Below are 21,358 nucleotides of genomic sequence, written 5' to 3'. Positions count from 1 at the left end.
CCTCCACTGGACCACACAAAAAAAAGTTACTTAATTTTTCTGAGTTGTCATTTTCTCACACAAAAGCTATTTCCGCCTTCCATTTCTTTGAGTGTGAATTCAATGTAGTAATATGTATTTCTTTTTTTTTAATTTATTTTATTGGAGTATAGTTGATTTACAATGTTGTGTTAGTTTCTGGTGTACAGCAGAGTGATTCAGTTATACATATATATATTCTTTTTCATATTCTTTTTTAAATATTCTTCTTTTATTGAAGTATAGTTCACTTATAATATCGTGTTAGTTTCAGGTGTACAGCACAGAGATTCAGTTATACATAGATATGTATTTATATATATTGATATATTCTTCTTCAGATTGTCTTCCCTTATAGGTTATTACAAAATATCGAGTATAGTTCCCTGTGCTATACAGTAGGTCCTTGTTGATTATCTATTTTATATATTGTAGTATGTATATGTTAATCCCAACCTCCTAATTTATCCCTCCCCCTTTCCCCTTTGGTAACCATAAATTTGTTTTTTATGTCTGTGAATCTCTTTCTGTTTTGGAAATAAGTTCATTAGTATCTTTTTTTTTTTTTAGATTCCACATATAAGTGATATCATGTGGTAAATATTTGTCTCTCTCTCTGGCTTACTTCACTTAGTATGACAATCTCTAGGTCCATCCCTGTTGCTGCAAATGGCATTATTTCATTCTTTTTTATGGCTGAGTAGTATTCCATTGTGTGTGTGTGTGTGTGTGTGTGTGTGTGTGTGTGTGTATACACATATATATATACCATCAACGTAGTAATATCTGTTTCACAGAGCACTTGCAAGTATTAAAAGAGAGAAAGACTGCTTCCATGAACTTATTCACACCTACAAGCCCGTCACACAGGCACACAGATGCACAGTGAGTCCTCCACCTGCCAGGCACCCAGAGCTCCAGGGGGTGGGACACTGTGTGACAAAGGAAACCACAGTCCCTGCCTTTCTTGGGCTTACAGTGTAAAAGTGTATGAAATACTTTTATAAAATGTGACATGTCTGTAGATAAGAAACATGGTTATCAGGCATTAGCATCACCACAGCGCTTGCAAGATGAATTTGACATTTCAATACTTTTAAAATCCAACTTCTCCCATTACCTCAAGATACTTGAGGAAAGAAATAAGTCATTCCCATCACACAGACAGTGATGGCTCTGTTAGCTGACAAGGCACGTGTTTAGAGCTGAAAGGCCAGCACAGCTCATTAAGGGGCTACATCGTTTCCTCCCAACGTCTGAGGAAACCATAACACGCACCATCTTACATACAGGACCACCCTTCAGGGAAGAGCCTTCTGGTTTTACAAAGTCCTCTTGTAACCACAAGGAAAGAAAGAAAGAAACTTCAAAGCTGGGATTAAGCTCTAGGCCAGAAAAAAGAGACGCCAGCTCCGGAGAGGACAGCCTTCCAGCTCCGGCTGGCAGCAACTTTGGGTCCTTTCTCTGAGCAGATTTTCTGAAATGTTTAGATGTCTTTGCCAGCACTGGCTTTTCATCGACTTGACTGCACAAAGCGGCCAGCCTCGTCTAAGATAAGATAAGCCAAGTGCGATATGAACAGAGCAAGTCACATCTGCTGCTGCTTCAACCTCCAGGGCAACGACACAATTTCAGAGGGAAGATGCAGCCGACAGGAAGTGCATCTGGTCTTACCCACGGGGTGCTGTCCTCACCCCAAATCAAAGGATGTGTGACTCTAGTTATTCCCCCAATACGCCGGCTTTCCATCTGCACTCACCCTGGATCTGCGGCCGCCCTGCCCTAAGGCCCTCAGGAGAGGCTGGAGGCCCCGTCTCCATCCAAGCCCACAGCAGCCTCCAGCAGGTCACCCACCCTCAACCTCCATGCTGGACATTTGTCTCTTTGGCTCAAGTCCTTGTCCCGTTGCTTTAAGGTAAACATTCCCAGAAGTGTCAACAAAAGTGTTCTTCAGTCACAGTTTTATTACATCATTTTCTGAAAGTGGGATTTGGTGGTAAGGGGTGGGCTGTTACGAGCCAGGCTGATCCCTGCATCCTCGTTCTCCTCGGCCTTGAACCCACCCCAGGCTCATCTCACTGGCCTGCGGCCGACCGTGGGCTCCCGGCTGGCAGGGACTCATCTCAGTGTCCTCGGGGCCCATCAGGAGCCGCGTCCACACACTGGGGACTAACCTTCCTACATTGGGGTCAGTTTCTTGGTCCCCTCCCCCATCACTCAACGTACACAACCTGATGGGCACAGTTAGCATGTTTCCTTGGGTCATCCTCATAAGACAGCGAATCTGGGTTACCTAGAGTTCAAGGAGGTTCCCAAGGGCGGGTACCATGCCTCCTACATTTTTTGTCTTCCCAGAACCTAGCCGTATTGGTTGACCAATCAATGACTGTTGAATGAATCAATGAGAGATCAACGTCATCACAACTCTATTTATTAAACGCTTACTATGTGTCAAATACTATGTTAGCAGCACTTTAAATACATTAATTTTTAAAAAAATTCTCCAATCACCCTACGAGGGAGGTACTCCCTCCCTCCACTTTACAGGTGAGGAAACTGAGACAGAAATAGGTGGAATGGATGAGTGTGTGATGCCGTTTCCATTGTTGTGTACGCGTTACCGTAATGAACTGAACTCATGTGCTGGCCACAGGCAGGGCCCCACTGGAGATGCTGAAGTCGGAGCATCGGGGTGTGGGGGGCAGGGAACTGAGGGGATGAGAGGCAAACTCACTGCCATGAAAGGAACCAGCCAGCACCAAGTACCGGGGAGACCATGAGGAGGTGTGACGTGGCAGTGAGTGGGGGAGGAGGGTGTCTAGGTGTCACCTGACGGGTGACATTTAGGCTGGGCCCTGGGGGAAGGCTGTGCCTTGGAGCGAACAGTCAGGGCAAAGGCCTGAAAGCAAAAACAGCTGCATGGAGAAATAAAATAATTCCAGTGCAGTCAGAGATGCAGGGGCCACAGCTCCACTGGCTGCATTAGGGATTTAGCGTTTGTTTTCTAAGCAAGGAAGTGCTGGAGGTTTTAAGCGGAGGAATGACATCTGATCTAAGTGTTAAAGCAATCAGTGTGGCCGGCATGTGGGGAAGGGACTGTCCAGAGGCATGGGAAGCATTTTCCTCCATAAAATAAGATTCAACACGTACTTTGGGGAGCTGTAAGAACAAGGAGCAGCGAGTGCAGGGTGCCTGGGATGGGGGGCCAGGGGTCCTACTTGCTTCTTCTGCATCCTGAGTCTCCAGCCCAGCCAGGGGCACAAAGCAGTCATTTATTACATTTTATTAAAAACTGAATAAATCAATCAACTATTCTGGAGAATTTTCCATATTTCAAGTACTTCAAGTTTTCCACAGAAAAGATATAAAATAAATTCTAGACATTTTACATATTCAGGTTTAAAATATGCCAGGCATACTGTAATCCTCTTAGCAGGCCAATTAGATGGGTCCTCTAATCACCGCGTTTTGCGTACGGGAGAAATGGGGTGCAGAGGGCACCCCAGCGTCACCCAGAATCCAGGCTGCACAGCTGGGGTCAGACGAGGTCAGCTCCAAACCAGAGGCTCAGCAGCCTTTACATGGTGACTGCTTAACTCTGTGTAGGGACTCGCCATGGCACAGTATGAACTTGACAGTAAGGAGGAAAAACTAGAAAAACCGTGAAGGCCAGTGAGAAAAGCACAGGTGAATCACTTACTTTTTAAAGTAGAATCAAGGTCTGCCTTGACTGTCTCCCCGTGGAACCATCCAGAGAAATGGCCATGACGAGATAGAAATGGATGATTTCTGCAAGGGTGTTTTGAGTTTCCTGGTTGTGTCAATCACTTACTATAATGAAGGCATCAGGTCTCAATTAACAAATCGCTGTTTTCCACACTGACAAAACATCCAAAGCTCTACTTCGTTTATTTGCTCGTGACTTTCCCACGTTGGGAAACTGGCCAACATCAGGTAGATAACCATCACATATACCAATGTTAATAAACAAATTCAGAACAAACTCTGCCCTTGGGAAGTTTTCCATTGATTTTGCTACACCACAGGAGATCTCTGATGCTTATGACCCCTTAACATCCCTTCCTGGAAATTAGTAGGATCCTACATTTGTAATATGCCTGCAAGTTCCGCCGTGGAATTCATAATATGTTGTATAAGACACTAGTGGAACTGCAAAGGTAGCTTCGAACTTCGGGGCAATTAAATCAGAACTTCGTATAACTCATGATCATAAACTCATTCTAACTGTATCAGGAGTCGGGCTAAAATAGCACAGCCCACTGCCCAAGGTACTAGAAATTTACATGACCCGTAATTGAAAATGCTCTTCTGAGCAGGAATTTTGGCATTATTATGTGAAAAATTTCTTGACACCCTCAAGGAATTTTGAATATCCTCAGAACATCAGATTCAATAATTAATAAAACACTGAAAAGTATTTATTTACTCTGCTTAATGTCTTTCCACTTATTACAAAATTATTAATTTTTATATTACAGATAAGCACAGAGACTCACATTTGTATCATGTTTTGGAATTTTTTTTCATTGCACAAAATAGGATAGTCTCTTGTACCACTTTTGAATTCTCACTATTTGGCTCACTTAACAACTAGCAGAAAATCATTCATCCTTACTTCATTTTTAAAAAATGTTCAAATCAAGAAACCATAATTATTAAACCTATCCAACTAAGTAAGCCATCCTCAAAGAACCATCAAAACCTGCTCTTTGGAGCCGAGTTTGACACCTAACATACTCAACTTGAACCACATCCTAAGGGCAAAGGAGATCATTCAACTCCACCTGGTTTCTTATGAAATTATCTGGTTGTTATCAATTAAATCTCAAACTGGGAAAATGTTCACAGAATTCAAATATTGCAAGAATCACAATTCGGTAGGAAAGTTAAGATTTCCACAACTTAAAATATAAGACATTTTATGATCATTAAGTTCTGTGTCTGAAATAACAGTAAGAAAAAAAAAAATCAACCAAGAAATACTGAGAAAATCAACCAAGAAATACAGAGTTAGCTGTACAGCTCTGATATCTAATAAGAATGAAAATAAGTTTACCACCTATAACACCACAGAGCAAACCTGAGACAGTTCACTGCTCAGTAACCTTTGTCCACACAGACCGCTGTTGAAGACAAATCCACCCTCCTTCCTATACTTTGTGTATTTTACTAAGAGATCACTTTACAGAATTATAACTGAATTTAAAACACCACGAGCTTCTCAGAAAACATACTTTAGCACCCTGGCTGGAAACAGAACTGGTGTATTTTATCCTCATCAGTCACTGAATCCCCGCCCTCAGAATCACCCTCTTTTCGGTAACAGGTTTTTGCCCAGTTCACACCAGGTACCCCGGGAGGCATTCCAATCCTCAAGGCTCTGAGTCAGAGCAGCCAAGACAATGTCAGGGCACAGTGCTCAGAGGGCAGGCGGTGGGGAGAGGCCCAAACACGTGGGAGAGAAAGGAAAAGCGACAGGGCAGTGGGTTGGCCCTCAATTTGTCAGCCAGGTGCAGCCAGGGGCCTGGCTGACATCATTTCATTTACTTCTTTCTGTCGTTTTGAGATAGATGTGAGTTCTGCCATTTTTCAGATGGAGAAATGGAGGCTCAGAGGAGCCACCCACCTTGAAACTTGTCTTGTTTTTTTTTTGGCCACACCTCACAGCTTGCAGGATCTTAATTTCCCGAACAGGGATTGAACCCGAGTCGTCAGCAGTGAAAGCGCCAAGTATTAACCACCAGGAAATTCCCTGAATTTGTCTTCATCTCATCACCAGTGACAAGTGAGGTCAGCAAAGGCTGGACCCGGCCCTATGACTAGAAGCCCATGTCCCTGGAAAAGTTCTGGAAGCTGGAAGAAGGAGGAGGTGGGGACTTGGTTATTACTGAGGGAAGATGAGGGGGAGTGAAAATGAGTCCCCCTAAAACCGAGTCCCCTGACGACTGTGTGATGAATCTCTCTGTCCAAAACCTCATTCCCTTTATGTCCCATCCCTGTTCCCCTAAGGATTGAGGAGAATCAAAGAAAAGGGGGGACTGAAACTGAAACAGAACCCTGCAGGGTTCTTTCTGGGTACCAGCCCCTCAACATCCCCTACTTCTTGTTTGGTGTTTCCCAAGTTCCAAACAGCAGGCTCAAGCAGTTCATTATTCGGAGAATAAAGTCACCTTATTATCCTAGTTCCCTCCTGAAGGGATATAGGTTGTTATAACCTGATGCATATCTTTAAGATGTTCTGTAGAAACTAAGACACCCACCATGTGGAGGATGGTGACTACACGCTGACCACAAGCATGCAGACCCCAGACTGGTTGGAACCAGAAGGTTGAGATTCCCAAAACATCACCCCGTTACCTCACAACCAACCAATCAGAAGAAGGTCCACGAGCTGATCACACATCCTGTGACCCTCACCCTTAACGTTGCTTTTAAACTCCCTTCCCTGAAAGCCATGTGGGGTAGGGGGGATTTCGGATCTTTTAGGCCCGAGCTGCCCGCTCTCCTTGCTCGGCACCTGCAATAAACACTATACTTTCCTTCACCACAACCCTTGTCAGCAGATCGGCTTTGCTGCATGTGGGGCAAGCAGACCCAGGTTTGGTTGGGTAACAGTGGGGGGTGCTGAGCTATGTCTGGGGTACCTCACATCTGAGAGTCTATGAAGTTTGAACCTCCACCTGGCAAGAGACAGCCACTCTTTATATTTACGTAGCCACGTGTCAGATGGGTACCTGTGATGCCCTCTAGAGAGAAACGTTGAAAAGGAAGCAAACGTATGTGCATCGTGGAACCAATACCAAGAAGACACAAGAACAGTGATGCTAAATGGTGGGTGTGTTTACGAAGCAACCCCACTGAAGTACACACTGAGAATGAGTGAATAAACCACAAGGACCCTGAATGAACGCCTAGTAGCTTGTTGTCAGCCTGGAAACAAGAACCCAAGGGGCTGAGGCCCTCACACCACCCGCAGTGGGTACAGAGGGATCTAGTGAGGGTGGGAGAACGAAAACCGGTGACCAGACAGCTCCGAGCTGCAGACCGCACGGATAACCTGAAAATCTCTCTCTTATGTTTGCCTCCCATGTTGCTTAATTCTTAAGTAGAAAGAAGAAATTAGGTAACAAAAGAATATCTTATGTTTTTATTGAAAATTGAGATGGACGAAGTGCCAATAGCTGAACCAGGAATTCTCAGGTGGGAAAATGTAAATGTTGATATTTAGAGAACTTCAAGATAAGATTTTTAAACATTGTCAAACTCCTCTTGGGCAACAGCCAATAAAGAAACCCAGAAAGCAAGCATGTCAGAAGTCATCACAAGACACAAATCCACAGAAAATCAGACGTGAGCTTCCTTTGACACTGGGGTAAACCAGAGCCGGTGCTGCCTTCAGATAGAAAGGCCTGGGCGCGTGGACAGACCTGGATCACTGCGAGTTCTAGTGAGTTCTGGGAAATGGATAACAGGGTAGGGGCAAGAAAAGTTGGCCAAAATCAGATGAATATTTTAAAGAGTGATGGGAAGAAACACAGTCACCAATGGACCATTAAAACCACACTTCAAATACCTTTTTTTAAAGAAGATGCATTATATACATATTCAAATGTATAAAATATGATTATGTTGCAAAGTTATTCTAAACAGAGTTTGTTTGACTAGCATCTTTTCCCTCTTTGGAAGATCAGCACTACATTTAAAATACACTCTCCAGGACTAGATGTAACAGGTAAACCTGAGTCTAGACATATTGGAATAGGTAACCAATCACTGTCCCAAGGATAAGGTAACATCTGAGATTTGTTCCCTTCGAGGTAGTAACTTTGGGAAGACATACTCTTATTCTAAAGATAACTGCTCAAAGTACTTAGGTACCCAATTTAAGAAATGCGTTTGGGGCCGCTGCCACGTCCCTTTTAATAATCTCGATGGTGGGAAATTGTTGAGGGTGGTTTTCAGGTTTGAAAATAGCCCAGAGTAATTATAAGCTAAACCCAGTGTAGGAGGTGAGGGTTGTCAGGCCGGCCCTGCCACCACGGGTCAGAGACGCACTGTGACTCCAAAGTGATGCAACAGCAAAAGTGACGACGCTTCGAAAATTACTGCTGAAGGGGTTTGTGGTTAATTAGAAGTTTTAGGGAGCCAGAGGCTTCTGAAAAATGCTGGCTCGCCAGAAACAAACCCCATTTTATTGCAATCCCTCTCCCCCCAGCCTTGTCATCTGGCCTTTAATCTTCTCTTCCCGGACTGAAAATGGTCCGGCCCAGGCCTGAGCTGCAGCTGCTCTGTCGGGAACAGGGTGGGAGAGGTCTGGCTCTACCTGAGGATGCTTCACTGCTCACCTGCCTCTCTGAGTTCAGGCCCCAAGGCCAAGAGTCAAGTAGGAGGAGGAGTGAAGGAGGGGAAGGAATAGGAAGGGGGAGGCTCTGAAGGGCAAGAAGCACCTACGACTCTCACCTGTCCTACACACACCAGAGATTTTTGTGCCACCTCCCATTTCCTTTTCTGGGTAACAGAACTGCCCAGCTAAGATCTCAGAAGGTCTGTGAGGTCACTGAAACGTTATGCTTTGTGATAAAGTTCAGTATTTTACTCAAAATATCTTTCTCTGATTCAAATCTTGTCTATACAGTTCTACGCCCTGACAATTTCATTTCACTTCAGTTGGTAACTCTATGTGGTTTGATTTTCTTTATAGGCATGTCTGATCATAAACTGCAGGTGGTAAAATTCTTTTATTTCTGCAAAGCCACACACAGCCGATTCTACAGCACACTTGACCACACAGTTTGGAGTTCTCGCTGTTACCATCACAGAGGGTGTGTGCTCTATGTGATACTGTGCTGGCAGCAAGTGAGGGAAAACCACCAAAAAATGAGGACTGCAAAACCTCAGCTTGAGTGTGTCTCCTTCATAACCAACTGTTCTAAAAAATGCTCCATCGAATACCTAACATGATAGAAAATTATTTTCCTTAGCAATTCCTAACAATTCTTACAGATCAAGTGTGAAATATGTTAAGTCTGATGGTTATTAAGAGACCAGAACAATTTAGATGAAAGAATTCTGGTGTGTTGGCTAAAAAGTACTGCTTTCTAGTCACCCCTTCTCATATTGAAGGAAAGTATGTGCAGAAATATTACTGGAGAATCAGGAAAATATTCCTTAGCCTCTAACGCCTCATTTTCTAGATAGTGTAATTGAGGAACAGAGCGTTTCCATGAATTGGCAAAGTCCCATAGCTCGTTAGTAACAGGATGGAGACTTGGCCTTAAGACCTTCAGACCAGGGTGCCTCCCAAAATACGTGCTGCCTGGATCCCCAAGCAGGGGACGTGTTCTCGCCAAGATGCCAGAGCAGCACCTGCCAGCAGGCGGGCACAGTCCCAGGACAGCAGGAGGAGGGAGGACTCGGGTCTGCGTGGATCTATAACCCGTTTCCATGGCACTCTGCTCCAGCTTCTCAGTTGCTAAGGTCCTCCATCCTTCCTCCTTTTCTGCACCTGTGGCCAAAACTGCTGACTCTGGGAATTCAACCGCAACAGAAAACAGATCGATTTGTGTGGTTCAAGGAGAGCTAAAAACATTTTAAAAAATAATATGCACTTCAAGGATGATGCTCCGGGCAAGCTTTACCACCATCAAGCAGGTTTTTCTTTCTCTATTCACTGCAAAGCAAGTAAAAGGTATTAATTGTCCTACTGAGAAAATTCACATTTAGGAAAGTTGCAGAGCATTCAAATTAGACCGTCATGAATTTTATATTCAAAGATGTAAAAACCCATAGCTGTAAGATGCTAGACTTAACTCTTTTTTCAGACTTCTGAAATAGTCAAGGGAAAAAATTTAGCCCTTGATTTCATTAATCAATCAGTTGGCAATATTTCTTCAGTGTTCACTGTGGGTCACAGCCCTGCCTGGACAGCTGAACGGTAATGATGGGATACAATTTTTACAGTTTAAAAAAACCCTAAAAATATCTATTTACTACCTACTGTGTGTTATGCAGTAAGTTTAGTGCTGGGGATGTGACAAAGGATCACATGGGGTCCCTGAACTTGCAGGTACGTGGCAGGGAAGAGTGGGATCACATAACTTAGTACAAAACTCTGTGGTTCAGACATAGAGATCAGACTTGTGGTTGCCAAGGGGGAGGGGGAGGGAGAGGGATGGACTGGGAATTTGGGGTTGGCAGATGCAAACTATTACATTTAGGATGGATAAACAACAAGGTCCTACTATATAGCACGAGGAATTATATCCAATCTCCTGGGATAAACCATAATGGAAAAGAATATTAAAAAAAGAATGTATATATGTGTAAAGCTGAGTCACTTTGCTGTACAGCAGAGATTGGCACAATATTGTAAATCAACTATACTTCAATAAAAAAATTTTAAAGTCCGTGATTATATGAAGCAAAGTGCCGGGTGAACACAGAGGAAGCAATTCAGCCTGCCTAGGAAGGAGAATTAAAGGTGAGCAGACGTCCCATGGTTTCAAAGGTAACAACGAGCAGTGGCACAGAGGCCTCCCTGCCTGTCTGACTAGGGGTTGCGGGGGGGCACACAGACTGTCCTCAAATCAGGTCTTGTTCTGAAGCTTCCTTGGAAGTTATTGCAACTGCAAATTATCTGCCCGTGGAAACTACCTTGCCCCAAAGGAGCAGGTCCTCAGACTCACCTCAGACTAATAATAATGCCTAAATTCTGAGTTTGCAACTCATAAGGAGACCTAAGTTTTATTAAGTATTTACCACAGGCTAGGCACCGCACCAAGGGCTTTACAAGCACCATCAGCAGCCCTCTGAGCTAGGTACCATTACTAACAACTTGTCTTACAAGTGAAACCACTGAAGAACAGAGAGGTTAAGCATCTTGATCAACATCACACAGCTAGTATGACAGGCCAAGATGGGGATCTAAACAACCAGGCTTTAGAGCTGAGGCATATTTCCCCTTGGATGTCAGAAACCATACACTACAAACAAAAGAAGGAGGAAGAGAAAGAATCTTTGTGTTCTGTTTCCTGTGTAAGGAGCTAGCCCTGCTACTCTTCGTAGCAGAACTCTTCTTGGTAAACCCCTAAACGCCCAGTGGTAGTCTGGCCTCTTAAGATACCCCTGGCATCTAGACCTTCTCCACATCCACCATCCCACACTGCTCCCCCCATTCAGTTAGGTTGCCCATCCTGCCCCAACTAAGCAATAGGAGGGAAACAAGCTATTTGAACCAACTTATACAAACACAAGGATGAGAAATCGTCCTCTTATTTTTCCACAGATATTTACACTTTGAATGAAGAGACTTGTGGCTCAAGGAAATGTGGTGGGAAAAGTGAGAAGAAGGCATAGCTGGCAGCACAGGGGTCCCTCCTCAGGGTGGGCTGCTCTGCGGTGAGCTGAGCCTGCGGCTTTCCTCACATCCAGAATCCAGAACCGCTGCTTGGTGGCTCCACAACAATAAGCTCGGGCAGAGCCAGCTTCGTGCTTCTTCCACATTATCCCACACCCCCAGCACCCATTCCTACACAGTCCTCAGATCTGTCGCTATAAATCGGGAAACTCCAGCAGCTCTCTGGAGGGTAGTGCACCTCCTCCCGACTCACATTCTGCACCTCACATTCGGGAGTTGCTGGGACTTGAGTCTGGTCCTGGGTCTAGAAGCCAAGGGCGGATGGCGGGGTAGAAAAATCAGGTGTCTGCAAGGCACATAAGTCACCCTCACCTACAGGAGGCACAGATGGAGATTTGTACACGAATATCCCTTCTCTATTCTCATCACTGCAGCAGAAGCCCATGACCAGCCGAAATGAAGATGACATTCCCCAGCCTCCCTTGCAGTCAGGTAGGTAAATGACATTATCCAAGTCAGGCTAATGGGATGTGAGCAGGAGTGAGTCATGTGACCTCCAGGTTGTGTCCTGGGATGGTGAGGAAGGGGGTCCCTCTGTGTGTCCTCCGTCCATCCTCCAGCTGGACGTGGACGTGGGAACAGCGAACTTGAGCCACAGGGATGGACGCCAACTCCGGCGGGACAGCAGAGCTGTGACGGCCCCGTTGGACCACCTCCCAGAGCACAGTGAGCATGCGCACTGCAACCCGACTGTCACGTGAGGGAAATAAAAGTTCGTCTCATCTCAGCCTCATTACCCTGAGAACCTATACTGAAAAGGGGACTCGTCTTTGCTTAGAACGGGCTGAAAGGGCCATCTGTCACCCAAAGAAAAGAATCTCCTCATTCCCAGGCCAGGATTGCACACTTGCCTGGCCGAGGCTACGCCCCGTGGTGGAGGTGGGCGTGGCCACACGGCTCCCCCAGATTTGCTGCGGGGAGGCTGGGATGTGATGGGAAGAAGAAAAGCACCACGTTTTCCTCACCGCAGGGCAGATTCTGGAAGGGGCTTCAAGCTGGGGAAGGCACATGGCTCAGCGGACTGGTAGGATGGACAGAGGCCAAGAGGCCAAGGCGGAGGCTTGAGGCCCCCCCAAGACTGCAGGACATACAGGATGTGAACCCAGGCAACACTTCTGCCAGCCAAGGCGAAAGAGCAAAGACAAACCTAGGGGACATCTATGAGCACGGTGCGTGATCTGGACAATGGTACCAACCTGCGGGCAGTGGTACCAACCTGCGGGCAGTGGTACCAACCATCTCATCAGAAATGTGCAGGTTCAGGAGTGGAAGGAAAGCTTGCTCTGAGCACACGGGAGGTGGCTCAGGGCGAGGACAGGATGCCTGACATTGATGGCATTAAGTTTAGGGGGCGGGGGGGGGGGGGGCGGTGGTAGTTCAGAGAGGGAAAAAGTGCCCAGGGGAGAATCCTCTGAGTTTGGGTCATAGAGAAAATAACTCCCTAAGAGAGCACTGAAAGTCTCAGCAAAACCTTCACCCCCCTGGTGACAGATGAAATTGCCACAGAACTAACCACACGGATACACCCAGTCCATGCTTTGTTATGAAATGTGTGGAAAGTTTGAAATTCACATAGAAAAAAGTTGAAATATTCCCCCATAATATCCTAGTTTGATGCTAACGTGTGTCTACCAGTAAAGCTGAAAAGAAGAATTCAAAAATAGCAGGTTATGAATCAGGAGACATCACCATTCCATATGATGAAAAGAAGCAAACCAAAATTGTATATTCTGCAGGAGCCTGGAAAAACATTTTTAAATTGATAGTATGTATAGTTTTTTAAATCTATCAATAAATAGGAAAAATGCAACTTTGCATGTTATCACTCTTGAATTCCCATTAGCTAGTTATTGGACAGTTCAAAAATTATGAAATTGCTACAAACTGTGTGTCTGATGTGCTCTCTGAACAGACATTTAGCGTGTGGTCTCCTCATTTTCTTGATCCTGCCATGTCCTAATGGGTCTAAGAGGCCAAGTGAGGGGCTGGTGAATGCGATAAGCTTCCTCTAGGTTTATCTCTTACAGCCAAATATTGTTTCAGTGTTTTCCAATTCAACCTTGTGTTTAGCCTCCATTCAGATATTGGCTTTATTTTGTTGATCTGACTGCATGTCCTCAAAACAACTGTGTAAATCTACAAATCTTACAAAATTTAATGTTTTACATTCTATACATCGTATCATCATATTCTTCAATCAAGCGCTCTTAAATATGCAGCTACACGTACACTATTCTAAGTTCTCCTGGACATTTATGGAAAAAATTATAATATTACACTGTTACTATGCAACTTTATAAACAATTAACTGGTAGTAGCATAGGATATGAAAGGGAAATGTCCATGTAATAAACACAGAGAAATTGAAAAATAAGATCATATTAAAGACTATGAAAATGATGGCATAGCCTCAGGAAGACAAAAGTAAACATCGTCAGTATAGTTCTAGGGAGAATCTATTATTTAATTAGAATGCAATGCAGATACATAGAATATTGAATAAAATGTCGAGAAAAATCCTGATCATTAAAAATCCTCCTGCCACACACAAACCAACTTTCAATCGCATAATTCAGCTCTAGATTTCAGTACTAAACTGCTTTCATACGAATCCCATCTACTCAACTCAGGTTCCTTATGACTCATGTCACCACCTGCTAGTCTGTTAACTTGTACGCAGACTTTCCTCAAGCCTTCCTGCCACTATACTCACAAAAGCAGTCATAATCCCTCCCTTTAAGAGTACCTGCAGTGTGTCAGGCATTACCCAAGGTGTGCAGGAAGAAGGTATTAATATCTCCAATGTGCAGGAAGAGAAACAAACAAGGCAAACCAACTCTGCAATCAGAGCCAGGATGTGAATGGAGGTCTCTTAAATTGCACCCTCCTCCCCAAATGATAAGCAGGCACACATGGCCTGTAGGGGGACAGACCCAGTGACAAACTATGGGGTGGACACATGGCTCCAGCTTTTACTGCCCAAGTGACAAAATGATCTTGCCTGTCTGTTTACGAAATACTTTATTTTAGATTTAAGCTATAAATTCCCAATCCTTTTCCCTAGCACTCTTGTCCTTTCTGAAAGTGATAAATAGTATACACCTATCTAAGGCTGAGAAGGTGTGATGGAAAAGAAAATGATATTAAAGCTGCCAATGCATCCTTCAGCAGCTGAGACCGCCTATCTCTGACAGCTACAGCAGAGGCCGGGGAGACTCTAGGCCCTGCTCATTGGTAATTCTTGGAGTACGTGTAAGTGTGATTACAAAATGACACGCGTTACAGGGGAAAATATATTACACAATACAGAGGAAATTATGTTTAGCTATAGCCATACTCGTACATATTCCAAAAGTGACTCCGAAGTTTTGCTCATTTTAATCCAGCTATCTCTAAAGGGAATTTTAGAGATTCTTGGTGGATCTGCAATATTATCCAAGTATGACTTGCCCTCAGAGCACTAGCTGGTTGGCTGATTCTTTTCATAATCTACACAGTCTCCTGTTTGGCTCTGGTCACCTCATTTAGGGGAAGCATAAACTCGCGATGCCTTGTAACTCTTCCCCTCCTGGACCAATCTGTTCTGTCCAAGCCAGGCTCCCCTCTCCTCCCCCCAAAATAACGTTAAGTCAGCTCTTCCAGGAAAGACATTAGGAGACTCCAAGCAACAGCAGGCGAGATGGAATGAATGGTCAGCAGCGTGTGAATAAAAATATGCCAACCGGTTCCCAACCCAGGAATGGACTCAAACCATTTACTTAAAGTTGGGTGGGACAGTAGAGTCAAGCCAAAAAAAATAAATGTAAAAATATTTCTAAAGTGCTCAACAGTGACCAGATATTATTATAATTATTAAAGATTGCATAATGTTATGGAAGGTTTTGTCTAGGTTCTCTTTCATGTAAGGTTTAAAGAAAAAAAAAAAAATCAGGGTGGCTACCCAAGTACTCACAGACAATTTTGGAGATCTTTAAAATTTTCAGTCTCTATTGATGTAGGAAAACCTGCCACTGGATGTCCACTTTGGATGATTAACATATTATATCATATCATATATATCATATCATGTGATATATGACATCATATTATATTATACTACAGTTTTGTTCTGCTTTAAACACTTAAGAGTCACCTAACCTGCATAAAAGAGGGCTGATTTCACTTATCATTTCTCTGTAAATTTCTTTTACAGAAAAAGAAAGAACTCAAACATCGAATTAAACACAATGGCAGTTAATTTTTAGCATCCATCCTTAGGTGAAGAGACTAGGGCATCCATGTGCAGAAACATTTCAACAGTCCATTGAAATGATGTTGGAGGAGTGGTTTTAAAGAGAAATGCATGAGCTTCTGCAAATGCTTGGCTTTGAAGGCTGCCTTAGCCAGATATAAAAATAGACGGCTAAAACGTAAAAATCGATTCTAATGGCAAGTGGATCACTGCACTCTCCGTGCCCAGGATATTAGGGAAACCTGAATATTTGATTTAGTAGCACCTTGGGAGCAGGCAGACCTGAAAACCCTCCAATAACCTTGAAAACATCCACTTCCTATAGAAGAGAACTGAATGCCCGAATCAGGCGACACCCACCCAGCTGCCTTTCGTCCTGCAAGTCAAGTACAAAGGCTAGAAGGCGCATTAGCCGTCGGAAGTGGGTTGTCTTTCCTCACCGACCAGTGAGGGGTCAGTCGGGGGTCAGAGCTCTGGTCCTCCCAGGAGCTCTGCTCTCATCCAGGCAGGGGGCTAGGTTCAAGGTCCAAGTCCTTCCCCTTCCTCCTCCGAGGAGTGGGGAGCCACAGGAGATAACATGATACGGCCCACCCCGCGCGCACCCTTCCACACACACACAGGTTAGCCTCCCTGAACCCGGAAGGCGGGGGGAATCCAGAGGAACGAGCTGGAAGGGAAGGCGGTGCAGGGCGGCGGGCGACGCGGCCCTCCTCTGTCCCCGGACGCCGCCCTCCCGCCGGGAAGGTCAGGGGGCCACTGGGCGCACGTGCGCATCCCACCCCCGGGCGAGCCTGGCTGGGCCCCAGCGCTCCTCGGGCGGTGACCACATCGCGGGGCCCAGGGGCGCGGGGAGGAGGCCAGGGAGAGGGGCAAAGGGGCCGGGCGGTGGCGGGATCCCACCACGCGACCGTGGTCGCCGCTCCTCCCGGCGCCCCTGGGAGCATCCGGCTCTCGCCTCGCGGCTCTGGCGCTAGAACTGGGAGTGTGCCGCGCCCCGGCCCTCGGGAGGGCAGAGCTCAACAATCCTGCAGAAGGACTTTGCGGTGTAGACCCCCATGCTGAGTCGGAATGACACGGCCCCCACCCCAGCGTCCGCGGACCATCGGGGCAAGCGAGCTGGGTCCTGAGAGCGCCAAGCTCAGCACGAGGTCCCTGGCCATCAGCGGGTAATCCCTGCTGTCCTTTCGCCCCGCTAGGGGTGCGCCGCAGGAAACCACCCGCCTGACTCTTCCGACAGTCCCCAGGAGCTGCCACCCCGCCGAGACGGGGGAGGAGGGGAAGGGAGGTGGAGGGACTGCGGAGACCGGGGCGGCGGGGAGCCACTCCCCACCTCACTGACAACCGCGAGTCGACCCCACACCGAAAGCCCCTGGTTAACCCAGGCTCTAGCGTCCACTCGGCAAATAGGTAATGAGCCAGGCACGGCGTCAGCGGGCCCCCAGACAGGACGCGACCTGTGAAGCAGCCGCGCTATTTCCCCAGATCGCTTTCCCAAAGGCTTTTTTCTTCTCAAACTCAAGCAAACTGACGGGGAGAGAGGCCCTCAGCAGCTTCGTGGGAGCTGCGCTCCTCACCTACAGGAGCGATGATCAAGGACAAAGATCCCTGCAAAACGGTCCTGCCCTGAAATTCAAGTGGCAAAGAGGCCGAGGCTGGCATCCGTGCTGGTCCCTCCTCCTGCCCGAAGACCAGGCCTCTCGCCTCCAGCTGTTTCCACTCGGCAAGCCTTCTCGGTTTTCCGCGGAGGTTTCTTGCCTGTTAATACTCGACTACAAAATTCCCCCCGGGAGCTGGGATCAACCCTCAGGAACCCCTCCAGGGCCCCCTTTCGATTACCTGCTCAAAGAAGACACTTAGCACAGGTGTGATCTTGATTCCTCCACCTCTGGCAAAATGGAAAAAGGTAGCTTTTTCTGCACAGGTCAGGCTCTCTTTGTAAATGCAATTGCTACTTGGTAAGAAGTGTTATCTTTCCTAGCTCTGGTGGGGACAGGGGAGAGCTAGGCGCCCACAGCCACCTTAGGAGTGGGGTTCAGCGTAGCAGACACAGTCTACTAGAGGAGAAACTCGGCAACTCTCACTCCAAGCCCACCGCCGGGCCCGTGTCTTTGGACCTGACACCAGTGGCTTTTCACGCCCTGCCAGCCGCGTAGAAATAGTGAGATCCTTGCCTGGGAGTCGGCGAGGCTCCCTTCTGGCCCTCCCTTAAGCCTCGTTGTCCCAGTGCGACTCTCTAACCGGCGACAGATCTGTCTGGACGGCGCCGGAGTGGGGGATGGGTCTTGGTGTCTGCAGCCTCCGCGACCAGCACTTTTGTTGTAGCGGCTTTTGTGAGAGAAAAAGAAAGTAAGCAACTTGGGGACACTGCTTCCTGGCGCCCTCCTGTTCTTTTTAGAACGACCTGAGTCCTTCCCTTTTTCCTTCACAATGGCTGGGATACTGGATAAGGGAGAGGTGGCCTAGGAACCGTCTGGTTCACCGTGCACCCTGTGTCTAGGGACAGACAGAGGGGGACTCTTGTACGATCCTGGGAAGGGGGTCTACAACTGCCTTCCAGCCAGATTCGCATCCTTTGTGCACGAGTCAGCACTCCACAAAAAAATTCCACGTGTAACTAAATTCAACAGTCTCCAGCACAGGCCGAGCCCGGTCGCCCGGACTCTGCAGCTGGACCGTTGAGAGAGACCCCGCTCGTGGAGACCCCGCTCGTGCGCTCCGACGCGGAAAGTGCCAGTGCCCGGCTGTGGCACCGGGACTGCGGCGCGGGTTCTCCGAACCGGGTGCCGGGCACTCGAGCCAGTGACCCGGGTTTGCTCCGAAGCCCGCCCCCTCACCCTGGAATCTCGGAGAGCGGAAAACACTCACCTACTGCCAGGCAGACGGGGAGCAGCAGCCTGAAGATGAGCCCGCACACCACTTCCGAGGCCATCGCGTCCGTCCGGCGAGTCGGAGCAGAGGGTCGCTAGGACTGGGCTGCCAAGCCCATGCCCGCCTAAGGCCTCCTGCGGCCGGCGGCTCCCAGCCGCCCGGGCATCGCCTCTGCGAGGGCCGCCGCGCTGTGCGCCCCGAGGGCGCGCTCTCCACTCCCGGCCGCCCCTCTCCGCTCTCCCGGCCGCCGCTCAGCAGGCTCTAGGAAGCCCACTCGCCGGGCGCCCGACCCCGCACGGCCGGCCCATCCGGTGTGTACTCCCCGATCCGGCGCCGGCGGCTTCTGCAGCGGGTGGCGGAGGCCGGAGCGGGGCGGGGTACGGGGCACTTCAGGAGGGCCCCGCGAGGCGGTGCAGCGAGGAAAGGGGCGAGAAGGGCGTGCTGTTCTTCTGTCGGCTCCTAGGTTGTCGCTCGGGGGTGGCGGACAGTCTTCTCCGCCGAGCCTCCTCCGAAGCGAGGCGCCTGGGCTGCCGGCCCGGCCCGGCCCTCGGCCTGGGCTCCCGGAGCGGCCCCGGCCCCGAGCAGCCCCGCGTCGGCTCCCCCAGCGGCGCGCGGCTCAGCCTCTGCGCCCCCGGGCTTCGGCCCGGAGAGAGCTGGGCGCGCGCGGCTCGGCGCAAGGAACCATCCCCGACAGCGCGGGGCTCGCTGACGAGTCCGCTGTGGGACGCGAGTGGGGGCAGAAGTCGAGACGAAAGCGCGCGAGGGGCTCAGGCTCCACTGGCTCCTCAGCGGCCTCGACTTAAACGAATAAATGAAAACCGAACGCCGCCCGGCGGCCAGCGCGCCCCCGCCCCGCGTGGCGTAGCCTCGCCCTGGCGGCGCAGCCCGGGATCCCGGCGGGCGCGCACTTCTCCACCTTCAATGAAACTTTCAAAGCCGCGCTCGCGGACGGGCGTGCGCGCCGGCCAATGGGAGGGCGGCTCGGAGCTGCGCGGGGTCCCGCCCCCGGGCGGCTGGAGGCCGGAGCAGGGTCGGGTCGCCGGAACCTGGCGTTGGCCAGCCCGGGCTTCCGAGCGGGGAACTTGGAGCACTCGCTTCCCAGACCCGCAGCGCTGCTGGGTCCTGTCCTTCTGCAGACAGAAGGAACCATCCTGGCATCCTGTCCACAGGGCGCGCCCCTGAGCTCAGCCCAGCCCAGGGAGTTCTTTAAGGCTCAGGAATCATGCGCGGGCGACATGAGAACAGAACAACTTTGTGGGACTGTCACGTGTGCCAGGCCCACACGTGCCCACTTGCACGGATTGAGAAGAATAGAAACAGAATTAATCCAGACCAGTGTCCTGCCCATATAGAACCTGGTGAGAAGTGTCAGCTCTGACTGGGCTCTGGGAAATCCTGAGTCTCCAAGAATGGGCATAGGGGTCAGATGCGCACCCGCTCTGTATATTTTGGAGAAGTCTTGTTTTCGCCTCGGATTTGTTTGTTGCTTTTCATGGCCCCTGGGAAGAGAGTATGCTGATTTCCTTCTCTCCTCATAACCTCCCTTTTTCTAGTTCTCTAGGTAAGATCTAGAGAGATCTGGTTCTAGCTTGGAGACGACAGCGTGTCTGAGTCCCTCATCTCTCGATTATCCAGCAGTGGGGGAGACCCGCTTCAGCACTGTGGGAATCCTGGGGACCTGAAGTAGGTGATCTGATCTATAGGGAGGACCGTTCAGAACTGGCATTTCCATCAGGAGGACAGAGAGGGAAGAACTTGACGTCCACTGTGCACCAGCCTTCTGGGCTTGAATTGGTTTTACATGATGGAAAAGTCTGCTGATGGAAATTATGCAAACGTTGGTTCTCTGTGTTAACCAACCAGGTCTCCCTTTTTTGAGATACAGTAAGCTTACGTTCTGAGCTCAGGTGCCTTCACAAATTCGCTGAGAATGACAAATACACTGTGAACCATTACTTTTTTATGAAGCCATGAAGCAGTCAAATCTTGTGACGACACCCAGAAACTTAGACCATTTGTGTGCTCTGGAGCCCTGGAGAAGCCTGGACATCGGAATCTCAAACGGCATGCCCCACACTAGGGCAAGAGAAGATAACAGAAACTTAAATTATCAGCAAATCTGTGACTACTGCCAGGAGGTGTTTTGTGTTTTGTAGAAGCCTGATGTCAGTCTGCCCCTATTTTCCAAGTTAGGGTCAGGGCTGGCACTGTGATGTTCCTAGGTGGTGTCATCTCTGTCCCTCTGTCTCTCCCTCTCTCTCGCTCTCTCTGGTACAACTTGTTCTTGGGACCTAATTAGGAGGTCAAAAGCCTTCCTGAATTTTACATAACACTGTGTCACCACATGAATCCTCAGTTTACTCTAAATATTTTGTCATTTTCTTCGTAGGTTTCCCATACTAACAACTGTCTAGATGTCTTCAAAATAGCTATCTTAGATGCCTGGCTAGGAGATGTGTGATCTTACCTGATCCACCTCCTGCTTCTTCTGCCACTCTGTGTGCCAATTTGGCTGTTTGGTTTTTAGCGATTCTAAGACCTGGATCCCACTTCTTCATCTATGAACACATAGGCTCCAGGGGTTTCCGTTGTCTACATTGTACCTAGAAGGGGTGCTCCCTCTGGCTACAGGTTACAGGCACATGGGATCTTTTCATTAAATCAAAGCACTTGGTCTCCACACGCAGAGATTCTGACTTGATCCTGACCCCCATGCCTGTGAGCTTGGGAAAGCTGTCAGGTGGTTCTCAGGTGCACTGTCCTGATTCACACATCAGAACTCAGGAAACAGGCCACTAATTTTC

At 48.1% G+C, this 21,358-nt stretch overlaps 1 protein-coding gene across 1 annotated transcript in view; it reads right to left on the bottom strand.

The window, feature by feature from the left end:
- The window catches only part of PIEZO2 (piezo type mechanosensitive ion channel component 2), a 345,750-nt gene extending 326,973 nt beyond the window's left edge, over positions 1-18,777 (bottom strand). Inside the window, exon 1 of the mRNA XM_059894050.1 lies at positions 18,552-18,777. Coding sequence (XP_059750033.1) covers positions 18,552-18,615 — 64 coding nt within the window. The 5' untranslated portion in view covers positions 18,616-18,777. The remainder of the gene's footprint in view (positions 1-18,551) is intronic.
- Between the last annotated feature and the right edge of the window lie 2,581 nt (positions 18,778-21,358).

The sequence above is a fragment of the Balaenoptera ricei genome, chromosome 14 (assembly GCF_028023285.1).
Source record: "Balaenoptera ricei isolate mBalRic1 chromosome 14, mBalRic1.hap2, whole genome shotgun sequence".
In the NCBI taxonomy this organism is placed as follows: domain Eukaryota; kingdom Metazoa; phylum Chordata; class Mammalia; order Artiodactyla; family Balaenopteridae; genus Balaenoptera; species Balaenoptera ricei.
This window is presented reverse-complemented; position numbering and strand designations above follow the sequence as displayed.